The sequence below is a fragment of the Aaosphaeria arxii genome (genome assembly GCF_010015735.1).
Source record: "Aaosphaeria arxii CBS 175.79 unplaced genomic scaffold BU24scaffold_5, whole genome shotgun sequence".
Taxonomy (NCBI): domain Eukaryota; kingdom Fungi; phylum Ascomycota; class Dothideomycetes; order Pleosporales; genus Aaosphaeria; species Aaosphaeria arxii.
The window spans coordinates 179,260-202,550 of record NW_022983478.1 but is presented as its reverse complement, the minus strand read 5'-3'; the positions used below and the strand labels follow the sequence as shown (position 1 = coordinate 202,550).

The 23,291-nt window shown below is 50.2% G+C and overlaps 6 protein-coding genes across 6 annotated transcripts; 3 read left to right on the top strand and 3 right to left on the bottom strand.

The window, feature by feature from the left end:
• Positions 1-110: 110 nt before the first annotated feature.
• Positions 111-1,264, top strand: BU24DRAFT_462974 (uncharacterized protein; the record flags this gene model as incomplete). Its single annotated transcript, XM_033532066.1, has 3 exons — positions 111-465; positions 546-929; positions 1,173-1,264. 3 exons carry the CDS (start codon positions 111-113, stop codon positions 1,262-1,264), a joined length of 831 nt encoding a protein of 276 aa, XP_033382502.1.
• Positions 1,265-2,585: 1,321 nt separating this feature from the next.
• BU24DRAFT_492867 (uncharacterized protein) lies at positions 2,586-4,713 on the bottom strand (the record flags this gene model as incomplete). The annotated part of the gene is made up of 6 exons (XM_033533918.1): positions 2,586-3,162; positions 3,211-3,293; positions 3,340-3,928; positions 4,026-4,136; positions 4,193-4,387; positions 4,536-4,713. The coding sequence occupies 6 exons, from the start codon at positions 4,711-4,713 to the stop codon at positions 2,651-2,653; spliced, it is 1,668 nt and encodes a 555-aa protein (XP_033382501.1). The 3' UTR covers positions 2,586-2,650.
• A 624-nt stretch (positions 4,714-5,337) lies between these two features.
• BU24DRAFT_481573 (ketoacyl-synt-domain-containing protein) lies at positions 5,338-12,801 on the bottom strand (the record flags this gene model as incomplete). Its single annotated transcript, XM_033533179.1, has 1 exon — positions 5,338-12,801. The coding sequence occupies one exon, from the start codon at positions 12,799-12,801 to the stop codon at positions 5,338-5,340; it is 7,464 nt and encodes a 2,487-aa protein (XP_033382500.1).
• Positions 12,802-13,642: 841 nt separating this feature from the next.
• BU24DRAFT_423199 (2-dehydropantoate 2-reductase) lies at positions 13,643-15,058 on the bottom strand. The gene has a single exon (XM_033528179.1). The coding sequence runs from the start codon at positions 14,814-14,816 to the stop codon at positions 13,794-13,796; it is 1,023 nt and encodes a 340-aa protein (XP_033382499.1). The 5' UTR covers positions 14,817-15,058; the 3' UTR covers positions 13,643-13,793.
• Positions 15,059-16,376: 1,318 nt separating this feature from the next.
• BU24DRAFT_348900 (ABC-transporter) lies at positions 16,377-21,012 on the top strand (the record flags this gene model as incomplete). The annotated part of the gene is made up of 7 exons (XM_033523583.1): positions 16,377-16,824; positions 16,871-18,984; positions 19,038-19,311; positions 19,363-19,900; positions 19,951-20,059; positions 20,111-20,460; positions 20,520-21,012. 7 exons carry the CDS (start codon positions 16,377-16,379, stop codon positions 21,010-21,012), a joined length of 4,326 nt encoding a protein of 1,441 aa, XP_033382498.1.
• A 625-nt stretch (positions 21,013-21,637) lies between these two features.
• On the top strand, positions 21,638-23,205 carry BU24DRAFT_423197 (Yip1-domain-containing protein). Its single transcript, XM_033528178.1, has 4 exons — positions 21,638-21,844; positions 21,969-22,020; positions 22,089-22,631; positions 22,725-23,205. Exons 1-4 carry the CDS (start codon positions 21,671-21,673, stop codon positions 22,988-22,990), a joined length of 1,035 nt encoding a protein of 344 aa, XP_033382497.1. The 5' UTR covers positions 21,638-21,670; the 3' UTR covers positions 22,991-23,205.
• Positions 23,206-23,291: the final 86 nt, after the last annotated feature.

Sequence of the window (23,291 nt, the reverse complement as noted above, 5' to 3'; positions counted from 1 at the left end):
CAGTGGGATCTCAAGCGAACCTTGTATATGAAATCCCCTCGCCTTTACCTTGTTCCTCTTCAAACCAACAACCTAACTGCACTGTTTTCTTCGAATACCAAAGAAGAAACATGGCTAACGCAGGGCAGACACCATTTCCTCTCCTCTCTCTCCCACCAGAGCTTCGCCTAATAGTATACGAGAATATACCACGCGAACGCAAATACATCAAACTCCGAAGCAGCTTTCGGGATTTCCGCTATCCCCACTACATCATCCTGCCTATTGGCACAGTCTCCACCAGCCTATTGGCATCAAGTGGGATCATTCACGGGGAAGCCAGCAGCATCGTTGACTCGGCAGTCAACGATTGGCTCCTCGAAGTAAGACCCAGGATCACCTGCTCGTTCGAGGCGATCGTCTCCGGGCACTTTTACGATTTGCTCGAGTTGCTTTGCGAGCAAACCTCCCGATTCATGAGGGATGGTGAAGGGGCTCGATCAGAGCCTCACGTAGATAAGTCTCTCGCTTTCTACATTTACGACAACATGACTGACGGGCTTCAGCACGCCGAAGATTCTTGGAGCAAATCCTCGACACCAAGAGGAATGTGGCCCAAAGGGTCCATTACCTCAACATAATCGCCCACCAACTCGCCCACGGCGAAGCAACCTTCGACCTCGCGGTCGTTCTGCCGAGTGGTATGACTACAAGCCAATACTACGATTACCAGGAGCACCTGGGGCCCCTCGGGGAGCTTTTACGCAGATTCCCAGGCATCAAGATGAGGATCGTGAGCCACTTGCAGTGGAACAGGCGGCTCTGGAAGTTGGAGCACGCACAGGACCAGCGGGCGGAGTGGATCACCAGCCTCATGGAGGCTTGGTATCCCTCCCAGATCGAGTCGAGGCTGGAGGCGGGAGGAGATGGCGACCAGCTCGCTGAGCTGAGTCAGTTGGGTGGTCCCTGGTAGTTACTGGGAAGTATGGTCAATTAGACGGCGTTTGGTTACAAGATAAGACGTACAGATGACGGCACAGACCGGATCTGGTACCCCAATGGAGTTTTCTTTTTGCCTTTGATCCTTCTTCCACTGATGACCATGCTCAATTGCGTAGACACATTACTCGATCGCCGCCCAAATAGCAGAGGAACAATTCACTAGAGCCTCCGAGATGGCTAACCTTGAACAGTAGCTCTTCCTGGCTTCAACAATCTATCACCAGATAGTATTTCTACTTACATCAACCTCATGGAGCTGATTCAAAATCAAGCGCTTGGATAGGCCTTCAGATGAGAATAACCACTTGTAGTGCTCGAAGAGCACTATCGCTCACCATCGTTCAAACTACACCAACCTCAGAAAGTTGACCAAGGCACACGAGAGGCGATAGAAGTTAGAAGTACCGAAAGAGGACAACCACCATCAACATCCCGTATAGTTCCCCTACAGTGACGTCCCGGCACTAGATTGGGCGTCCAGTTCCACTTCGGACAACAACATTCACAAACCCTAATATAACACTGACTAAATCGCACAGTAATAAATCCAAGTGCCCTTGCCTAAGAGAAGCCCATGCGTGAGTGAACTTGCGTATGGTTAGATATAGCATATTCATTCACCCAAATGAAAGTGTAGGGGGGCGAAACTCTATAGTATCCATGATGGTTAGAACACTAGAATGCAATAACTGATGTTATTAGCGTGTTTCGAACGTGGTACATCTTGAATAAAGGTGGACAAGCTGTTACCCTATCCTTGACGCTTTTATGAGGGAAGATCTCAATGAATCGCTGTATAGTAGGGGCAGATGATGAGCGTGCTGCGACTTTATGCGTGTATAGTTGAGGTACGAATGATTCTGTAAGTTAAGTGGAGTATTAACATACCAAAGCTCTTCTCTTTGTGGCTACTGTGGTGGTGTCTCAGGATAGATGAAGCTGTTCGGAAATCTCGCATATGAAGATAGGCACTAGGCAGGGAGTAGATAGATCGATTAAGGTTGTCGAGAGAGATTGAGGCACAGTTCACCTACATCGCCAGGCTTGTCGACAAAGGTAAACATCTACTTATCCTACCTTTGTAGTAGGAAGCATCACAGTACGCCCAACTACAGAGGCGCTATCCGCAACATTACTCAAAGCTCTTTCAAGTGTGGCTACTGACGCCCGGTATCGTATTCACAATGTGCACAGTGAATAGCGTGAAGTGATTTGAGAATTATTTGATTGTAGTTACACACACTCTGAGCTTCCGCCTTTGCGTTGAATGAGTAGCTAGGCGATACCACCAGCTTGCCCGACGCGCGTTAACAGGAGTTTTTGATGTGAACCATGTGAACCATCTGGAGGTGTGTTTACATGAGTTGAAAAACCGCAGACGCCATTCCCATATTATTCCGTACATCATACAATCCCGAGACCATTAACAGTGTTCATACCCAGTTCGATTGTCGCCATGGCCAAGCCCCGCGCCCACAAGACCACAAACATGAATCAGAACAAACAAAATATTACAAGCCTGATGTTCCCGTTGAGATTCAACAGCAAACCCCTAGTCAGACAGCCAAGAATGCAAGGACAAGAGCGGGAAGACTTATCATATGCTTCGTTACATCCGTAGGAAGGCGTTCGGGAGGCCAACAGCAGGGTTCTCACCGGCGCGGAAACCTTACATGTTGTTGAGATCTTTGGATTCGTGATCGGCGACGTAGTTTTGTAGGTCGTTGTAGAGACCCTCGTCGATGGAATCGAGATCAGAGGAACTGTCGCCATTATTCTCAGAAATGTCCTCAGCGATTCCCTCAGCGATGTCGTCCGCAAGGTCATTGGCCTCGATTTTTGCGGCCAGCTTGTCGATTTGGGAGAGTGGCCAGGAGAGCTTCTTATCCTCGCAGAACTTGACACAGCGAGTGAAGATTCCACCTACACCGTGCAGTTCCTCGTCCGGATGCTTGATCAGCGCGGTCAAAAGCTCGCGCACATCGATGTCTTCCGTGGACTCGCGGTCGCGGTCGCGAATGAGCGTGGTGGCTTCGGCGATGCTGGCGTTGCTGAACTGGTCGCGAATAGATTCCCATTCTGACTTGAATCTCTCGGCACCTCGCCTGATTGCCGTCACGCACTTTACAGAGCAAGTATTGCGCAGGAAGGGCGGGTCGAGATCGCGATGCTCGTTAATGGCTATAACGCGGTCAGATACATCACGAAAAAATGATTTGCGATACGTACTGTCAGTGATCTTGGCTGGACCAAAGCCACGCGAATACAAGCGGCCTGCGACGAGCGGGCGGGACAAGGAATTGAAGAAATAGCTACAGGCGTGAGCTTTGGTTCATCACTAGATTACGAGGCACTTACACGATGATTTCCGTATCCGTGATCGGGATTTTAGGCATCCTGACGAGTGACGATACCATAACTTTGTCCAACTTGTGGACCTCACGTTTATTTGTCGCGACGTTTCGAGCGCGCTTCCTGCCGCGGCCTTTTGAGGGCGACTGCGGCTCCGTCTTACACTCAGTAAGGATGCCATCCTCATCCTGTTGTGGTGCAGCATCGGCAATCAGAGAATCGCCGATAACAGAAGACCTGGATGCACCGCCGCTGGTGGCGTCTTGACCGATTTCACTAGCAGATTGCTCATCCTGAAGGTCTAGGGCATCGGATGTGCTGACAGATTGCTCGGCTCTTTCAGGTGTTGGAGAGCGAGAGCGAGAACGATCGTCGATGCCGCCGTACTGGATGCGCAGAGGCTCGCGCTGACGGTAGAAGCTGTCGCTAACGTGTTGGACAGAGAACCTGTTGGATCCACTATCATGAAGCCGATTACGAAGATTCGCATTCTCTGCTTCTAGAGAGCCGATGCGGTTATCCAGGTCGCGCAGATAATTGAATATCCGCCCATTGATGCCAGAGAGGTGCGCGATCACGTCGCTCTGGCGGGCCACTGTGGTTGTAAATATGGAACTGCCAAACGGCGAGAGCTTCATGGCGATTGTTTATTCTCGTAATGGGAACTCTCGTAATGGGATGCAAAGACTTACGCTCTACGGTGTTGATATTACTGGCGCTCTGCGCGCCGTTGACCTCGTTGCGGAGGTGTGCAATTTCAAAATCATTGCTATGCGACGTCGCTGGTGTTGGAATCCCATTTTCTGGGAGGAGAGTCAGCATTACCAAATTGATTGTGCTTGTCGTCCATGTATCATACCAGTGTCAAGCAGTGTAGTAGTAGAACGAGGCATGATGGTGAGCGCGAGGCTGTTTTGGGAGTTATTTGGGTCAGATAGACCACCAATCGGACGCCTTTCCATGATTGAATGCTCAGTAGTTGAAGTCTTTGCGGATTTCAGGCGAATGGGGGGAAGCAAAAGGTGGTGGGATTGCGGTGTGTGAGGAGGAGTTGCTGGATGAGGTTGAGTTAGCGGCGCGCAGGATAATAAACAACAACAACAAAAGGTGTTGTGGCTAGCACGCGACGCGGAGTAGAGAGGGACTGTTTTGCCACAGCCGCCACGTGGTTTCCTCTGGGAAAGTGATGGCTGGGGATATACCTTTCAGTGGCTGTCCATAACAACCATTGTCTGAGTGAGCCTTGCCGGCTTTCGTAGCTCGATGCTTCCTAGGAGAAGAACCTAGCCAGGTCGATGCAGCATCAAGTGAAGGCTCCATTGGAGCTGCATCTATTGTAGCAACGTCAGAGTTGGAACATGTGACGGCCGTCTTCGCCATCGTGCTGCTGCCAAGCATGAATAACTCAGGCGCCTTTGAGTTATTACGCTCACAGGATGAGATCTGATCGGGGTGACTACTTTTCTTGCTACGAACATACGCCATAGAGATCGAAGGTTCCTTGTGAAGGCCTTCGGGAAGTTTGCCGATCCCAGAAAGAGGGCAGAACAACAGGCAAAGGGTCCGAAGGGCCAAGGTTGAACGAACCGATGCCGTTTTGGGGGGATGGTGTCCTTTTTAAATATGGCCTTGGGTTGAAGCCTGGGGGAAAAACAATGTGATCATGCATGAGTGAAGGTGAAAGTGAAAGGGTGAACTTTGGTGATACCTACCGGTGCCTCGTGTGTGGATTCTGACTTCACAGATACAAACGACGAGAATTCGGCGCGTCAGAATGATGCCTTGAAAGTGAATTGAGGGCCCATTCAATTACTTTTGATCCTGCGACTGATATCTGATGATTCTTCACATTTATATCTAGGGAGCACCTGACGTGCCTGCTGCAAGGCTATCTACATCGTACATAAAGAAAGACATCGGAAGGGCGAGGACAAAATTGAGGTCCTATATCAAATCTTGTCTCTTGCGAACCCACGTTCTTGTGAACCCGACCAATTTCCTCGATCATTCTACATTCTCTCGTCCCATGATCCACTCCTCATCCAAATGGTCCGTCGCATATTTCACTAGGTCCAATAGGCTAGATCCTCCAAAGATCATCGAAGATGGAACCTGCACTTTGAGCTCCTTGCGTGCCCAACTGCCGACCTCGGTCGCGACAAGTGAATCGATGCCCACTTCCAGCAAGCTCCTGTTTTCTGGGATCTCTTCTTTGCTCATGTGCAGCAAGACGCTGAGGCGGTTCACAAACCCCGCATGAACAATCTTTGCAATAGTGTCTTGCAGGTCATCGGAGGGTGTTCCATGTGCTGCCTGGATTTGCTCCCGGAGAGACAACTGCTGTTCGTGTTTCTTGGAATGGCTAATTTGCTTATGAACTCGAAGATGAGCGAATCTCGGCTCTTTGGCTGCAATGAATCGATCCATCATGTCGTGCTCGATTTCCCGAACTCCTGTAATGATCTCCACGGGAATTCCAGAGTCTGCTGGACTCGCAAGGATTACTTCAGCATAGATTTGATACACGTCGCGTTCAGAAACCGGGTAACCTCCACGAAGACGCAAATCTTCGTTGCTGAACTTGTATGCGGTACCTTCTCTGGTCCGAGTGATATATCCCAGTCCAGATACATGACCTAGATCCACGACAGATGCTGGCAGACCAATAGACCTCCGGTACTTGGCAAGTCCGACCATGAATCCATTTCCACAATTGTAGTTCGCTTGACCAGGATTTCCTGTCGTGTATGATATACTAGAGGTTAAAATGAAGAAGTCGAGTTTCTCCTCTTTGAATGCCTCATGCAGGTGTAAACTTCCTCTCGCTTTAACATCCGTCACCGCTGTCAGTTCCTCGTATGACATCTTCTCAAATGCTGCGTCCTTCAGTACCAATCCCATGTGGACGATGCCTCCAACTGGAGGGAAGCTGCCACCATCGGACGCGGATTTCGTCATCGCAGCCAATTTGATAACAGACAAGACTTTTGTAACGTCTACCGACATCGGGCAGATACGAGCACCAGTGGATGATCGCATATGAGTAACCCATGCATCAAGGCCGACGGGGTTACGGCTACCCAGGATAACGGTCCTAGCACCTTGCATAACCATCCATTCAGCGAGCGACTGGCATAGTTCGCTACTGCCAATGATGATGTACGTTTTCTCGGGCGAGAGATTGACAGTAGAACCTAAAGGTCGGACTTTGACTGCGATGTTCGCAGGTGCGGTCCAATCTACTAGCATCGAGAAACCTCGTTTCCGGGCGCCAGAAAGCTCGTCAACTGTGAGCATCAAATGCTTTGGGTCGTAAATGTTCTCTTGATGATGGATGTTGTTATCGCAAGCCTCAATCACGGTCTGCAGAGTGGTACGCAGCCTCTGTCCATTCTCGTTGTAGTCGGAGGAAACAGGCTTGTAGAACTCCTCGAAAGATTTGATCTTAACTCCTTCCCGCTCAAACATGGGCCCAAGACGATTGAACAGCTCCACATCATCCTCAAAATCAGACAGATTGATGAATGTGGAGGTCGATGCTGGCAAAAGGTCACGTAGATCCTCGGTTGATGCATTCAGGCTGGCAAAGACAACGTCTGGAATATCTACTTGAGAGTCCGTTGTAACGAAGGTCAGTTTCTTGTATGGTTCTACCATCTGTCGAATGGTTACTGCAAAAGCCGAATCTGACGTTAGGATCACCAAAGCACCTTTCGATCGAGCGGATGCCATGACGTTCTGCACAATGAGATTGCTCACCAACATGTGGAGATACGTGTTAGGTGCACGCCTCAAACTACCACTGAAGCGTATCATATTCTGTTTGACGACCACAGTTGAGGCGAGTGAAGTTGAAAGGACAAGGACTAGGTCGTTGTTCCAAACGCCTACACTGACGAAGAAATACCCTGTCTTTTTGATCTTGATGGCGTGCAGTGATGAATACACAATACCCACCTGGTGGCCTGCTTCCCAGCTTTGAGGTAGTGCCCTGTACACCTCATGAATGAGACCCGATTGCTGGAAGCGCACCTCAATCGCTGAATCATCCAGAGTTACATCGCTCATGACCAGTTGGTGTTGAGAATTGAATCGGTCATTTGGCGCTTGCGAATGTACAGTTCTGGGAAGGAGAATTTGTCCTTGTTCCAAGACCATCTCAGTGTGGTGAGGAAATAGCACGTCGTCCTGCCAACCTTGCTCCGCGAATTGACCCAGCAGATACCATCGGATCAATGCTCCACCGATGACTTCTGCCAACTGTGGATAGTCTGCTTGATCGACACTCAGGTGCTGGAGCCTCAAAGTTGATATTTCACAACGTACTGTCCTTAGTAGACCTATAGTCATGTTGAGAAGACATTCGCAGAGACTCGCTGGATTTCTTCCTCTGGCGTCTGCCCAAAGAACATTGGTGGATCTTAAGAACAGAGTGCGCAACGCTTCCCACGTTTTCTGTTTCAAGCACTGGAAGATTGGTCTATCCAACTCAAGAAGACACAAAACTACCTGCGGAATGCAGGAGAGTTCCAAGATGTCTTCGAGGCTTGCCACATGGATCACTGACCTAAAATATGGGTACAGAAGCCTATCCAAAGCATTGGTGAGATCAGGACATCCTCCAATAATTAGCAAATCCTCTTGCGGTGGCGGCAGTGTACTCAGTGGTTCGCGGAGAGCCTTAACCCTGTCATCTATCGCTTGTGTGACCATGATGCAGTATCCATTGGTGAGGTCGTTTTCCGCTTGAGTAAAACCGTCGATTCCGGAAAAGCCTGATGATTTGAAACCCAAATCCCACTGTGATCGGGTGAACACCGGAGCCCATGGCCGATACGTGTTTTCATGATGCCACCACCCTGTGAAACCGCCCATTAAGACTGTATTTACGATTATTTCGTTAGGTGAGAGCTCCATCAGGACTAAGTAACCACCAGGGCGCAGTAACTTCCGCAGATGTGAAAGAGTGTTATCCAAATTCGACGATGCATGGAGGACATTGCTCGCGATTATCATTTCGTAGGAGTCTGGTGTGAAGCCTTGCACTTCAGGATCTTCGTCCACGTCGTAGACCTGGTAGTTGACCTTTTCAGAATACCCATGGAACTTCTCCTTCGCAATGCCAAGGAACGCAGGAGAGATGTCCGTATAGGTATATGATGCATATGTGCTAGATTTCAAAATCAATTCAGAGACTGCTCCAGTTCCTGCTCCGACCTCCAAGATCCTCATGTTTGGCATCATATCGGTCTTGGCCGCAATGAATTGGGATAGTGCGATGTTACTCTCACCCAATCCGAAGCCTTGTCGGAACAGCCTGGTCAATCCATTCTCCTTCGTCAGGACATTGATAGCCTCTTCCTCGCCTCGAATAATTGAAGGATAGACTTTACCAATCCGATCGGTTAGTTCGACTCCAACGAAATCACCAAACTGTTGAAGAAGGCTTGCAATCGTCAATTCAGTATCCTCAAGAAAGCGCTTATCCAGGTGAGGTAACAAGCCGAGTCCAGTGTCGACTACGATGCGTCGCGCACATCTGAGAAGCTTCTTCAAGTGGGGCGCAGCATTCGCTTCCTCCTGAACTGATATCGACTCGCAGAGGTTTCGCAAGTAATACAATGCTAGCCGTTCAGCGACCAACACTGGCCGTATCAAGTGTTCGTTCGAGGGGATTGGTCGTGATAGAAGTTGTTGGACCGATAGGTCATGTTTCCAGATCTCTTCAGCGAACATCTTTATGTCCTTCTCGGGTGTTTCAACCGTGAAAGGTGCTGCAATCAAGCCTTGCACACTGATGACGGTAAACTGTGATGATCGGTCATACAGTGACCCACTATACTCATTGTTGTTCTTCTTGGTATCAAAACCATACTCCTGGATTTGGCCTTCTTTCAGACGATTTGTGAAGACTTTGACGCTTTTGATAGATGCTGGCACCCGAAGATTTGAGACGATAGAATCCTCCGGGTAGCTATCTGCAGCCAAGCCTCCTTGAAATAGACCATCCAATAGTGCAGGGTGGAAGAGGAGTTCAGACAGCCCTGTGGTGACCACTCCAGTGGCAAAGTCCCGGCGTCGTTGAAGTGATGTTATGCTGCGGAACGAATCGGTGAAGCCATAGCCATCTCGAGCGATTGAGTTGTAAAAGTCAACGGGATCGATTGAAACCAGCCGATGGGACTGAGTGGGAGGGCGCCGTTGACCTTCCTTGCTTACATCCTCCCCGAATCGAACAATAAGCTCTCCACGGACGGCAGTAGATAATTCGCCCTGTCCCTGATCACTACAGAAGTCGACTACAAACTCAGCTCGACCGGAACGCGAATTGAAGTTGATTTTGAACATAGTCAGGATAATTTCAACAGCGGCGTCTTCCTCGGGAAAACTGATAGCATTCTGCAGCTGTAGATCCTTCACCTCAATCATCTCAATGTTATTGGCGAGGAAAATTTGTGTGGCAGCTGTCATTACCATCGACACATACGATGCTCCAGGAAGGATGATCGTTCCATTGACCCTGTGGCCACTCAACCAAGTGATGTCCTTGGGGCTGGCAAAGCAGCGATACTTGACTTCGTGTTGTGCCCCCAACGAAGCTTCCTTTCCTAACAATTCAAGAGGACGACGAGACTGCCCATGGCGATGGCGAAGAAGTCGGTTGTCCCACCAATACTCCTTGTTGTGCTGCCATGGATAATTAGGGAGATTAAAGATGAAATTTGGCTGCGGATGCTCGGGGTTCAGCTTGTGCTCGTAATTCCCGAGATTGACTGCACCATGACCGAAAAGTGTCCAGATTGAACCAAGGGCATCCGACATGGTTTCCACTGAGTCATGACCCCGCTTCAAGAGACCGATATAGTGATATTCTTTGGTATCGGTACCTTCAAGAATCTTGGCTACGGCTCGCTCGAAGACGGGATGGGGTCCGATTTCGAGGAAGATGTCGGGTTTGTGAGTTACATCCATGACACCAGATACCGCCTCTGAAAAGAGAACAGGAGATTTCAGATTCTGTACCCAGTAATCATGGTCGAGCTCTTGGAGTACATCGGCTCCACGCCCAGGAAACACGCTGGAATACCAGGATGTACCACCAGAAACGGGTAATGCAGATTTCGCTGTGTTCAAGCGAATCGACTCCATATATCCATCCGCGATCTCATTCATATGATGAGAGTGGTATGCTTTGTCCACCTTGAGCTTTCTAGCGACGACATTCTCCTGTCCAAGTGTAATCGAAGCCCTATCGATAGTCTCTGCATCTCCTGACAAGGTAGTCATTGATGGTCCATTAGAGGCAGCTAAGACAATGCGATCTCGAAACTCCTCGCGTGCACAAAACTTGATTGCATCCTGGAAGTTCAGAAACGTTGAAAGCATGGCACCGTTGCCAGAAGACAAACTCGAGTGCAAGCCTCGGTAGTAGGCTATCCGGATAGCATCCCTGGCTGTTATCAGACCGGCCGAGTATGCAGCTGCAATTTCTCCACTTGAGTGGCCAACGACCATGTCCAACTTGACATCAGCGGAGGCAAGCAAGTCCACAAGCAAGATTTGGACAGCGGTAGTAACAGGTTGTGCTATAAGTGCTTCATCCATGCGTGACTTATCATCGTCGACTGTCATCTCACCCATCAAAGACCAGTCCGGACGATCGTCCTCGGGAAGGCTGGCTAATGACTCGTCGAGACTGGAGATGATCTTGCGTGCATAGCTTGATTTTTTGATCAATGACTTTGCCATGGACGAATATTGTGCACTGCCTTGGCCAGTAAAGATACCCATAAGTCGAGGCTTCACGTCGCTGCCAACGGTAAACTTGGAAGATTCAAGGTCGTTTTCAGCTTTGTGGCTAGCAAGTGCTTGTGCTAGCTTGATGCTAAGTTCTTCAAAGTTTGAAGCCGACATTGTGTGCCTGACTGAGAACTGGGTCCGATGTTGTTGCAAGGTAGATGCAAGATCTCTGAACTGTGAATGGTGCTTTACGCTGCGGATGTAATGGGACAAGCTCTTCATGACTGATGCCAGCGCTGCCTTTGAGACTGCCGAGAAAACAAAAGGTGACAGTAAGGGAAGTGTGTTTGTAGCGGGTAACTTAAGTGCCAGGTCAATCTTCGAGTGTTTATCGTAGCTTTCCACAATGGCGTGAACATTTGTACCCCCGAAGCCGAAGCTGTTCACCGAGACTCGACGAGGGGTAACCGCCGGAATTGCTGGCCATGATTTCGCTCTGCTTATCGTGCGCAAATTATTCGAGAAGGGGGCAACAGCTGGGTTGAGATTTGACATATGCAAACTAGGTGGTAGAATGCCATGACTAACCGCAAGGGAAGCTCGGAGCAATCCAGCAACGCCAGCGGTACCTTCTGTATGACCAATGATCGTTTTGATAGATCCGATATGAAGTACCTCGTCATTGTAGTTTTGCCCAGGAGGAAAGAAGGCGTCCTGTACTGCCTGAGCTTCGACAGGATCACCGGCTGGTGTGCCCGTTCCGTGAGCTTCGAAGAATGACGGTCGATGATCCAGTTTAGTAGGATCCAACCCAACACTGTTGTATGTACGGCGTATAAGATCAGCTTGCGCCTCAGCACTGGGCATAGTGATGCCTTTAGTTCTCCCGTCCTGATTGATTCCAGTCTGTCGGATAACACATTCGATATGATCCCCATCTTTCACCGCGTCCTCGAGGAGCTTCAGGCACACGACACTAGTACCTTCGCCTCGCCCGTACCCGTTTGCCGTGGCATCGAGGTGCTTGCTCCGTCCGTCAGAGCTGATCATGTTCATCTTGGACAGTGCGATCCACTCATTCGGCGAAAGGTTAAGGTGTGCACCGCAAGCAAATGCAACCTTGCACTCTCCCTGCCGTAAAGCAGAGACTGCGAGATGAACAGCTACCAAGCTTGATGAACATGCTGTGTCGATAGTCATGGAGGGGCCCTTGAAGTCGAAGACATATGAGATACGGTTCGACGCAATAGAGCGACTAGTGCCGGTCGTCAAAAGGGTTCCATTTGCACCATCAACGTCCACATTCGCGTTGTCAAAATACTCGTTGCTCATGGCACCCACAAAGACCCCGGTATCCGATCCTTGTAGTTGTTTAAGTGTCAGACCCGCCGACTCGATTGCCTCGTACACGTTCTCGAGTAAGAGGCGCTGTTGTGGATCGATATTCTCGGCTTCCGATGGGGCGATGTTGAAGAACGTTGGATCGAAGTTACGAATGTTCTCCTCGAGGAAGTACCCTTTGATGGATTTGGATGTGCTGAGGAGGCTATCGGGGCGATAGAACCCTTTCCATTGGAATCGGTCTTGTGGAATCTCTTTGAGAAGGTCTCGTGGGTGAAGAAGCAATTCCCAAAGTTTGGAAAGACTCGATGCCTTGCCTGGAAGTCGACATGCCGTGCCGATGATCGCGACAGGCTTCGGTAGGTGAGGGTCACCTAAGTCGAACATTTCCTAAGCAGTTTACACAGTTCAACAGTGATAGGGCTGTCACTGAACAGTGTTGCTTTAGGGCTTAGTGTGTAGAGGTAGTTCGTACGATAAGACTTGAACTAGCAGGTCGATATACGAGTTGGTGTCTAGGAGTTGGAAAGAGTTTCTAAGAAGTTAAAGAGAGAGGAAGGCCTTGTAAATAGTAAAGGTCGTGCCTGTATCTAAGGGCAATGTTCAAAGTGATCCTGGAGCGCCTAGCAACGAATGGGCGACTGCCTTGGCATGCTTTTGGCAAGTGATTTCACTGTTTGTGCAGAATGTTTACACACCGTGCTGCTAGGCAGTAGTCTGTGTAATTTCCCGTAGCGGTGAGTTCATGAAAACTTGAAAAGATTTTTGAAGGACATGAAGGTAATAGCAGCCTGCCCAGACCCACAAACAAACAAATCGATTTAGATATAGACACAGCTTTAGTGCTTCATCCATGGACTATGCAGTCTTCACAGAAAGTGTGGAGCTCATGGCATTATCATTCACTCCAAACTATCGCAAGATATCCCAACCAAGGTACATTTCCTTTGAGTGAAGAGAACATATAGAATCTTTACTTCCTAAGAGCGTTATTATGTTACAAGAACTCGCTTATTTGGACCCAAGTGCAATATTCTTTGGCAGTGTGTCTGGGGTGTGTACAGCATCGACCACATGTTCTAGAAGAGCAAGGAACAAGAAAATATTTGCTCGTCCTTGGAAAGTAAAGTACTGTTTTCTCTCTGGTCCTATTGGGTGGTGTCTCAAGTTCTAAAACACGGAGCACCCACTTTGTGTAACAGGTGGCTAATCTTGTTAGGTACATGGAGTGATATGGCACTGGTTGAAAACTTCTTGCAATGATGGTATCAAGTTTTACTACCAATACACGACAAGACACTGTAGACTTGCACTAGCGGAGATAAAAAAAAAATATGAATTGAATTCAAGATAAAAGATATACCCAAAAGTATCTGATGCTAGATCTTGCTCCCGATCTTCGTCTTCTCGCGTTGCTCTTGTGCCATGCGAAGCAGAGCGTAAAGTGTCTGCAGCCGTGGCATCTCAAACCCTCGCTCTCTCGCAATTCTGATAGGGTTGCCAAGGATGACTTCCAATTCCATAATCTTCCCTTGCTCCCAGTCTAGAGCCATGCTAGGCTTGCTTCCACTAGTATTCTTCTGCGTGCTTCGCAGGATCTGATCAGGGGTTGCAAACTCTTTGGGCAGAGGCTTCCCGAGTATCTTAGGGGCGACGTCAAGCACTTCCTCCATCACGCCTTTGAGATGTCGGTAGAGCTCACTATCATTCGACATGGTATGGTTGGGGGTGCAACCGGACAGTACAGACGATGGGTTCATGGAAGCGTTGATTGCAATCTTGTGCCAACGCACGAGTTGCAACTTTGCATGATCATATGCGCTCGCGTCCTTAATGCCGCCGTCTTTCAATAACTCGATAAATTTGTCGTTCTTCTCAATTATCCCAGCATCAGAGTCGCGTGCATTGCCGGTATCAAGATGGGGAAGATATGGTCCGCTATTTATGCGGGTCCAGCGGTTGTGTTTGATCTGTCCATGACTTGGTTGCGCGCAGCTGGCAATAGTAACAGCACTGCAAATGGCAGCCTTGGGAAAGCGTTTCGAATAAGGCTCCTCGACTCCGAGTCCATTCTGGATAAGCACTATTGCCGTACCGTCATGCACCAGCCCTTCGAGGATTGTCGAGTCGTCGTTGACGTCGGGCAGTGCTTTTGTGCTCACAACAATGTAGTCCCACTGAATTTTGCTTGCTCTGGCTTCCTCCGGATTTGCAAATGTATTGGATGGTATAAAGTTATAATCTCCATATTGTGGTGAGCTGATGGAGAAGCCATTCTTCTTGACCGCACTGTAATTGGAACGGCAGACAACAGATACATGTGTGCCGGCTACCTGAGCCAGCCTCGAGGCATAGAACGCCCCAATAGCGCCTGCGCCAACAATGAGAATCTGACTAGACATTGCAATAAACAGACAATGGAACAGTGATAAGAATCATGTAATCGGATGGCTATGGTTCTTCACAGTTCGTCCCACGTTTTGGGGGGTTGAGGGTCATTGCAGGATGACGTGATTGGCTAGACTGGGCGTGGCTGGTAAATGGACCTCGGGACACGGAGTCGCTCAAACTGTTTTTCCGTCCGGGCCCCCCGAGATTTGTCTAGGGAAACCATCCGCATGCATTCGCTTTGTCTCAATCCCTGAGTCAGGCTGGGTCATTGGTTGGTGAACCAAGGCCTCAGTATTTATATTAACACGCAGGTCTTGCAGGCAGATGCATCGTTTATGTCCAAACCCAAGGGCTTACCACCCTACGGGTAGAACAATCTCACAGCACGAGGCGACTATGGTGACTGTGCTGACTGCGCCGGGAGCATCCAGGCACTCAGCAAGTAATACATCGTTCAACGTGCCAGCTATGACAGGGCATTGCGAAGTTGTACACGGCTGTCATCCGGTCGTAAATCTTCAACACTGTAGTACTTGTGGTTCCTGAGGGCTTGGGTCCTGCCTTCATCCGTCCCTGGAACTATGGAGCTTCCGTTCCCGAGAAGGCCTCGAATGTCACCTTGGGCCTGAGACGTGCTGTTTCTTTGGCTGCTAACGGATCCGCGCGGAAATCATGACGCATGAGCATCTCTCGCACTGCCCCTGTTGTAGATCCCGAAGGCTTATCGATGGAGCTAAGAACGGTCCATTCACAAAGCCCGTCCCGATGTGGCATAAGCACATCGTTGGTGATTGCGGAGGTCCTCCATTGCCCAGCCACGCTACTGCTAGACGTTGGAGAGAGCACCGTTGAAAATGTCGGGCGGGTGTCTCCTACAACGTCATGATGCTTGCAAGTGAGAGTTTGTTGGGTGAATGTATTCTGATGGTCTGGGACGGACGGACGAAACGCGCGTTGGGGCTGATTCTGACTTTATATCAAGTGTTTCATTGCTCCTTTCTTTGTGTTGTACGGTCACACTGCTTACAGCCCGCTCCCCGACATTTCGCTGCCCGACTTTTATTGGCCGAACTTTTTGTGTCACCAACTCAATACTAGTCAATTCAATCATTCCCATTTCATTGTTCTCCCCGTTTATTCATGCTCTCGTTTCTAGCTTGGTTTCCTAGCTTTCACTCCTTACCTCACCAGATATAGCAGCAACCAATATGTCTGGAACGATAGGAGATTACCACCATGATATTCCTACAGACGGCTCGCGGCCGTCTGCTAGCGAAGAATACCCTGGCCTGCCTGGAGGATTCGTCGAAGAGGCTGAAGAAGAAGAACTCATCGTGGACGACGATTCTTCAGTCGACGATGCAAGTCTTAGATATCAGCCCATTGGTAGTCCTCGAGGACGCATGTCACAGAGGCAATCCATGATATCAAAAAGACAATCTACCATATCCGCGAGACAAACCCTCATAGATGACTACTTCAGCGTTGCGTACCCCGAAGCCGTCGAGGCCATCCGTGGAATCGCTTCTCGAACTCAAAGTTTTGTCACCGCTCATTCGAGGCCCACCTCGATGATAGTCGATGGATCACAGATTCAGAGACTCGATACGCTAGCTGGCGTCAGTTTCGGTGACCCTGTACTGGATCCAAGAAAGCCGGAGTTTGACATGTACAAATGGGCGCGAATGTTTTTCAAATTGTCCCAAGAAGAGCACATATCCATGAGACAAGCTGGATTCACCTTCAAAAATCTTAATGTTTCTGGATCTGGAAATGCGCTTCAACTTCAGAAGGATGTCGTAGATCCACTCATGCTCCCGTTTCGTCTGGGAGAGCACTTCAGCTTTGGCAAACGGCAAGAGAAGATGATCCTCCACGACTTCGAGGGTATGGTGGACGCTGGTGAAATGCTGATCGTGCTTGGTCGGCCTGGCTCTGGTTGCTCTACGTTTCTGAAGACGATTTGTGGAGAGACACACGGGCTACACATCAACGATGGTTCAGTGATCAACTACAATGGTGAGTATATCCCCCGGACGGATGAACAAACGCTAATTATCTATAGGTATTCCTCAAGAGACCATGGTCAAGCACTTCAAGGGCGATCTCGGCTACAACCAAGAAGTCGATAGGCATTTTCCACATTTGACAGTCAATGAGACGCTCGAATTCGCTGCTGCAGCTCGTACGCCAGATAAAAGATTCGCTGGCATATCACGAAAAGAGTACATGCAGCACTTGACGCAGGTGATGATGAATCTCTTCGGGCTTACCCATGCCAAAGACACTAAAGTTGGTAACGACTACATTCGTGGAGTTTCAGGTGGCGAGCGGAAGCGTGTCTCTATTGCTGAGATGGCGCTGGGTGGAAGCGCCATATGTGGATGGGACAACTCTACTCGAGGTCTTGATTCTGCATCCGCCCTTGAGTTCACCCGATCTCTGAAGATTGCGGCGAAGACGAATGGCATGTGTCACGGTGTAGCCATCTACCAAGCCTCGCAGGCCATCTATGACTTGTTCGACAAAGCTATCGTTCTTTATAAGGGAAGGCAGATCTTCTTTGGCCCAACGGACGTTGCCAGGCAGTATTTCATCGACATGGGTTGGGAATGCCCTGCACGACAGACTACTGGAGACTTCCTGACTTCCGTCACTAATCCATCCGAGCGAATCCCACGACCTGGATTCGAAAGTAGGGTTCCTCGAACGCCAGATGAATTTGTCGCCTACTGGAAGAGATCCGACGAGTATGCGATTCTCCACGAAGAAATGGACATCAACGAGCGTGCCACCTCTGGCTCTATCTCATTGGGCCAGTTCCAACAGTCGCACCGTGAACAGCAATCGAAACATGCTCGTCCCGGCTCGCCGTACGTACTCTCCATTCCCAGGCAGCTTGCACTCTGTATGAGACGTTCAGTTCAGAGAACGATGAACGATATGGCTGCGACGGTCACCACGGTCGTGGGCCAGATCATCATGGCCTTGATTATCGGTTCCATCTATTTCGGTACCCCTAACGATACGAATTCATTCTTTGCCAAGGGAGCCGTTCTTTTCTTCGCTATCCTTCTCAATGCTCTGATTGCCATCACGGAAATCAACGCGCTTTATAGTTCACGCCCGATTGTCGAGAAACAGGCCTCGTACGGCTTCTACCACCCATTCGTTGAAGGCCTAGCGGGTATCACTGCCGACATTCCCGTGAAGTTTATCGCCGCTACCACTTTCAGTATCATCATTTACTTCTTGGCTGGTCTGCGTCGTGAGGCTTCCCAGTTCTTCATCTTCTTCCTCTTCAACTTCGTCGCTCAGCTATGCATGACCTGCATTTTCAGAACCATTGCCGCCTTGACCAAGACGGTCTCGGTCGCTTTGACAGGTGCAGGCATTCTAGTCTTGATGATCATCATCTACACTGGATTTACGCTACCGAGGACCTACATGCACCCCTGGTTCGAATGGATCTCGTACGCCAACCCCATCGCCTTCGCCTTCGAAGCTATCCTGGTGAACGAAGTCCATGGTCGTCGATTCCCATGCTCCACCATTGTCCCCTCATATGCAGATCTCTCTGGTACCAACTTCGTCTGCTCCGTTGCTGGCTCTGTCCCTGGCGAATTCGACGTGTCTGGCGATGCGTGGGTCAACTCGGCCTATGGATACAGCTACTCCCACATCTGGCGCAACCTCGGCTTCATCTTCGCATTCCTCATCTTCTTCCTTTTCACTTACCTTGCCAGCACCGAATTCAACTCCTCGACATCGTCCACGGCCGAGGTTCTGGTCTTCCGCCGCGGTAATGTGCCAGCGTACATGCAAAACCTGAACAGCGACTCTGAGCAAGGCCCACCTGATTCTTCATCCAGCAAGGACACGATTGAAAACGAGAAGCAGAACGGTACGATTGACGGCATTCCTCCACAGAAGGACATCTTCACCTGGCGCGACGTTAAGTACGAGATCCCTGTAAAGGGCGGTAAACGTGTCTTGCTTGATCATGTTTCTGGATGGGTGAAACCTGGTACACTCACTGCTCTTATGGGTGTCAGCGGTGCTGGTAAGACGACGCTTCTCGATGTTCTTGCTCAAAGAGTGTCTTTTGGTGTCATCACTGGAGACATGCTCGTAAATGGTAAACCGCTGGATGCGAGTTTCCAACGAAAGACCGGCTATGTAAGTACACATACTTCTATTGTCCGCACGAAAGGCACTAACCGGCAAATCAGGTTCAACAACAAGATCTCCATCTCGAGACTTCCACGGTCAGAGAGGCCTTGAGATTCAGCGCGATGCTTCGACAGCCAAAGTCCGTATCCAAGAAGGAGAAATACGACTTTGTTGAGGACGTCATCAAGATGCTCGCCATGGAAGACTTCGCCGAGGCGGTTGTCGGCTCGCCAGGCGAGGGTCTGAATGTTGAACAACGAAAGCTTCTCACGATTGGTGTTGAGCTTGCAGCCAAACCCGCCCTTCTTCTTTTCTTGGATGAACCCACTTCAGGTATGTGACATCGCACAGCAAGCACACAATACAATTACTAACAATGTCTAGGTCTCGACTCTCAATCTTCATGGGCAATCGTATCCTTCCTTCGCAAGCTCGCAGACAACGGCCAGGCCGTCCTTGCCACCATTCACCAGCCTAGCTCCATCCTATTCCAGTCCTTCGATCGCCTCCTCTTCCTCGCGAAGGGCGGACGCACGATCTACTTCGGCGATATTGGCGAGAACTCACGCACACTTCTCGATTACTTCGAGCGCAATGGATCCCGCAGCTGCGACGACGAAGAGAATCCGGCCGAGTTCATGCTCGAGATCGCTGGTGCCGGCTCGCAGGGCAAAGCTACACAAGACTGGCACGAAGTGTGGAAGGCCAGCCCTGAGGCCACAGAGGTGCAGAGAGAGCTTAACAGGATCCATGAATCCAAGAGGCACGAGGAAGTAGCTGGCTCTGATGCGGAAGGTCAACGCGAGTTCGCGATGCCATTCCCGCAGCAGCTATTCTTCGTCACGCAACGTGTGTTCCAGCAGTACTGGCGTACGCCGTCGTACATCTGGGGAAAGCTTCTTCTTGGTATTCTGTCGTCATTGTGAGTACCATCATTTTCAAATTGTTATTGTTCGCAGCTAATTGTCCCAGGTTTATCGGCTTCTCGTTCTACCACCAGGATAGCAGCCAGCAGGGTCTCCAAAACTCCATCTTCTCCGTTTTCATGCTGACCACTATCTTCTCCACGCTTGTCCAACAGGTATTCTTCACCCAGCCTAATCTAACTGATTCAGCACTGACTGTGTAATAGATCATGCCCTTGTTTGTCACGCAACGATCGCTCTACGAAGTCCGCGAACGCCCTTCGAAAGCTTACAGCTGGAAGGCCTTCCTCGTCGCCAATGTCTTCGTCGAGATTCCATGGCAGGTCCTCATGGGCATTCTCGTGTTCGCCTGCTACTACTACCCCATCTTCACAAGCGACGGCATCCAATCGTCGGAGCGCCAGGGTCTCATCCTCCTCTACATGATCCAATTCTTCGTCTTCGGAAGCACCTTTGCGCATGCCCTCATCGCAGGTCTTCCCGATGCCGAAACCGCTGGAAACATCGCCACATTCCTTTTCTCTATGTGCTTGGTCTTCAACGGTGTCATGCAACCGTAAGTCTCCCCACTCCCCCACATTCGCAACACCCTTATTCTAACAACTCCCCCTCTAGTCCGCAAGCACTCCCCGGTTTCTGGATCTTCATGTACCGGGTATCCCCCTTCACATACTGGATCTCCGGTGTCGCCTCAACCGGCAGCGCCGACCGCGTCGTCAACTGCGCATCCAACGAGCTCGCCGTTCTCGACCCACCATCCGGCCAGTCCTGCGGAGAGTACCTCTCCCCCTACGCCTCGGCCGCCGGCGGCCAACTCCTCAACCCAGACGCGACGTCGCAGTGCCAGTACTGCCCGCTCACGATCTCCGACCAGTTCCTCGGCAGCGTCGCCATCTCGTACCACGACCGCTGGCGCAACTTCGGCATCTTCTGGGCCTACATTGTGTTCAATATCTTCATCGCTGTGCTTTTCTACTATTGTTTCCGTGTGGGTGGGTTTAAGAAATTGATTAGGCTTGAGCCGCTGAGGAAGAGGATTCAGAGGTTCAGAGGGAGGACTGGGAAATTGGATGAGAAGGATAGGGCGAGGAATAGTCGTATCATTTAAATAGGTGGGAAGCGGCTATTTGGTGTTTGGCGTTGTGACTGCTTTTTTCTCTGTGGATGAACGGGCCTCGTTTGGTGTGGAATTATTATCTTTCTTAAGCTGTAGATAACGAATTTGTTAATACATATGTATACATTATCTTTAAAGACTGTTGAATCCAAAAATAAAATAAAAGAACATAGAGAGTGATTCCCTGCACCGGTATATTAGGGGGATTGACCTCGTGGTGAACGTTGGGCAACCTGCCTAATCAGGTAAGTGATGGATATTAGTGTCGATTACTGAAGTTTACTTCACTGATTTTTCGAAGGTCTTCACTGGCCTTCACCGACCTTCACCGTCACGTGCTAAGCTTATCCCAGTCACGTGTTGCAGTCAACCTTCCTAATCAGGTAACTAATTTGAAAAAGTGTTGATTGCCCTTGACCTGTTCACCGTCCGCTCTGACAAGGATCACTCGCCCGCGGAGAATATTTGACCAATCAGAAGATAGGAAAGTCATTCCAGATGAGTGAGGCTCTGCCCTGCTCCCAATCCACTTCTGCTCACTCCCCACTGTGTGAGTACAATAGCCATCACCGACTGCTCCGTAGTAAAGTGGCCAGCACGCGTAAGGTACGTACCCTGATCTCCGAGACGTCGACTTTTGATACGCTGGATGCAACCTGTCCGTCCGAGAGCTCCCCAAGCTCCCACCTCACATCACATCCCCGACTTTCCTTCCACCACAACTCTTCTCTCCGATCTCCCTGAGACGAACCACAGGACTCAATCGACAGTACAGAAGATGGCGAACAGAGGCTACGATGTCGTCGTCGACGTCGATCAGGAGGTGTGTGCATCCGCAATCCCATTATCCTCGATCTGTTCACATAATATCACATCCCCCGATTACCCACGACCGCATACCTCAGCAAGCAAAAGGACAAGCACCGACTGACATTGAACAACTCTAGGGCGATCTAGGCCACACCGACCTTCAAGAAGACCTCGAATTCCACAGCTCAAGTACGTCGTCCTGTCTCAACCTCAACTGTATCCCCACGTAATCCAATATCTGACCCAACTTCCCATAGACTTCGAAACCCCCTCCAACTCCCGCAACAAGATCCAACCCGACTCCTCCACCGGCTTCCTGCCTGCCCCCAACACCTCCTCCAACTCCAACTCCAACGGCGGCGGCAGCTCGCGCAAGCACTTCCTCTGGTCCCTCTCCTTCTATGCGCAAGCCTTCGACGTCGACACCAACGAAGTCGTGCGCCGCTGCCTCGCCGCCATCTACCCGCGCCAGAACTTCCTCGACGTCCTCGAGGGGAACCCAGACCTCTACGGCCCCGTCTGGATCGCCACGACCGTCGTCGTCATCCTCTTCCTCACCGGCACAATCTCCCAGTACCTCGCACACACGGGCCGTGACCACTTCGCATACGACTTCAAGCTCCTGAGCGGCGGCGCGGGCCTCATATACGGGTACACCGGCCTCGTGCCCGTCGTCCTGTGGGCAGCGCTGAAGTGGTTCGGCAGCGAGAGCGCGAATCTGCTGGAATGCGCATGCTTGTACGGCTACGCGAATCTGATTTGGATTCCCGTGGCGTTGGCATCCGTCTCGCCTATACAAAGTACGTCCTCTTTCTCTTTCCCCCCTCCCTCTCTTCCCTCCTCCCCCATCATGCAATCAAGGGGAGGGAAAAGCTAACAATGTATGAAAATAGTCCTCAACTACACCTTCGTAGCCATCGGCTTCGCGGCATCCACCTTCTTCCTCGTCCGCAACTTGTACCCCGTGCTCTCGGCCACCGAGAAGCAGGTCTCCAAGATCCTGCTCGTCGTCGTCGTCGCGCTGCACGCGGGCCTCGCCATCGCGATCAAGATCCTCTTCTTCGCTGCCACGAGCCCCGTTGGGCCCAAGGACGGGGGGGACGGCAAGGGGAAGGAGGAGGCCGCGAGGATGGTCGCTAGGATGGTCTTCAGGGCTTAAGGCGCCCTTTTCTCTCTTCTTTTCCCCTTTGCCTTTGATTTTTTATTTGGTTGGGTAGACGGAAAAGCTCTACGCAAGGGTAGCGTACCGTATCGCACCGTAGTGAAAAGGCGATATCAAATCTTCATTCAGCGACGTGCAGTGCAGTGCAGTGGGAAGAAGGAAATTCATGTAGACTTCATAGTTATATACCTAAGTACCCAAGTACCATTATCTTATCTTACAAGCCCGAACCCCCCTCTTCCCCTCCCAGGACGGAAAAGGGTTGGGAATCCCACGCACGTATCAGTCAGTCAGTCAT

Excerpts from the sequence above, each read along its gene's own strand:
- BU24DRAFT_423199 (XM_033528179.1), bottom strand. The coding sequence starts at position 14,816 with ATGTCTAGTCAGATTCTCATTGTTGGCGCAGGCGCTATTGGGGCGTTC.
- BU24DRAFT_423197 (XM_033528178.1), top strand. The coding sequence starts at position 21,671 with ATGCAACCTGTCCGTCCGAGAGCTCCCCAAGCTCCCACCTCACATCAC. Across the intron at positions 21,845-21,968 it reads TCGTCGACGTCGATCAGGAG|GGCGATCTAGGCCACACCGA; the intron begins GTGTGTGCATCC and ends GAACAACTCTAG. Across the intron at positions 22,021-22,088 it reads CCTCGAATTCCACAGCTCAA|ACTTCGAAACCCCCTCCAAC; the intron begins GTACGTCGTCCT and ends AACTTCCCATAG.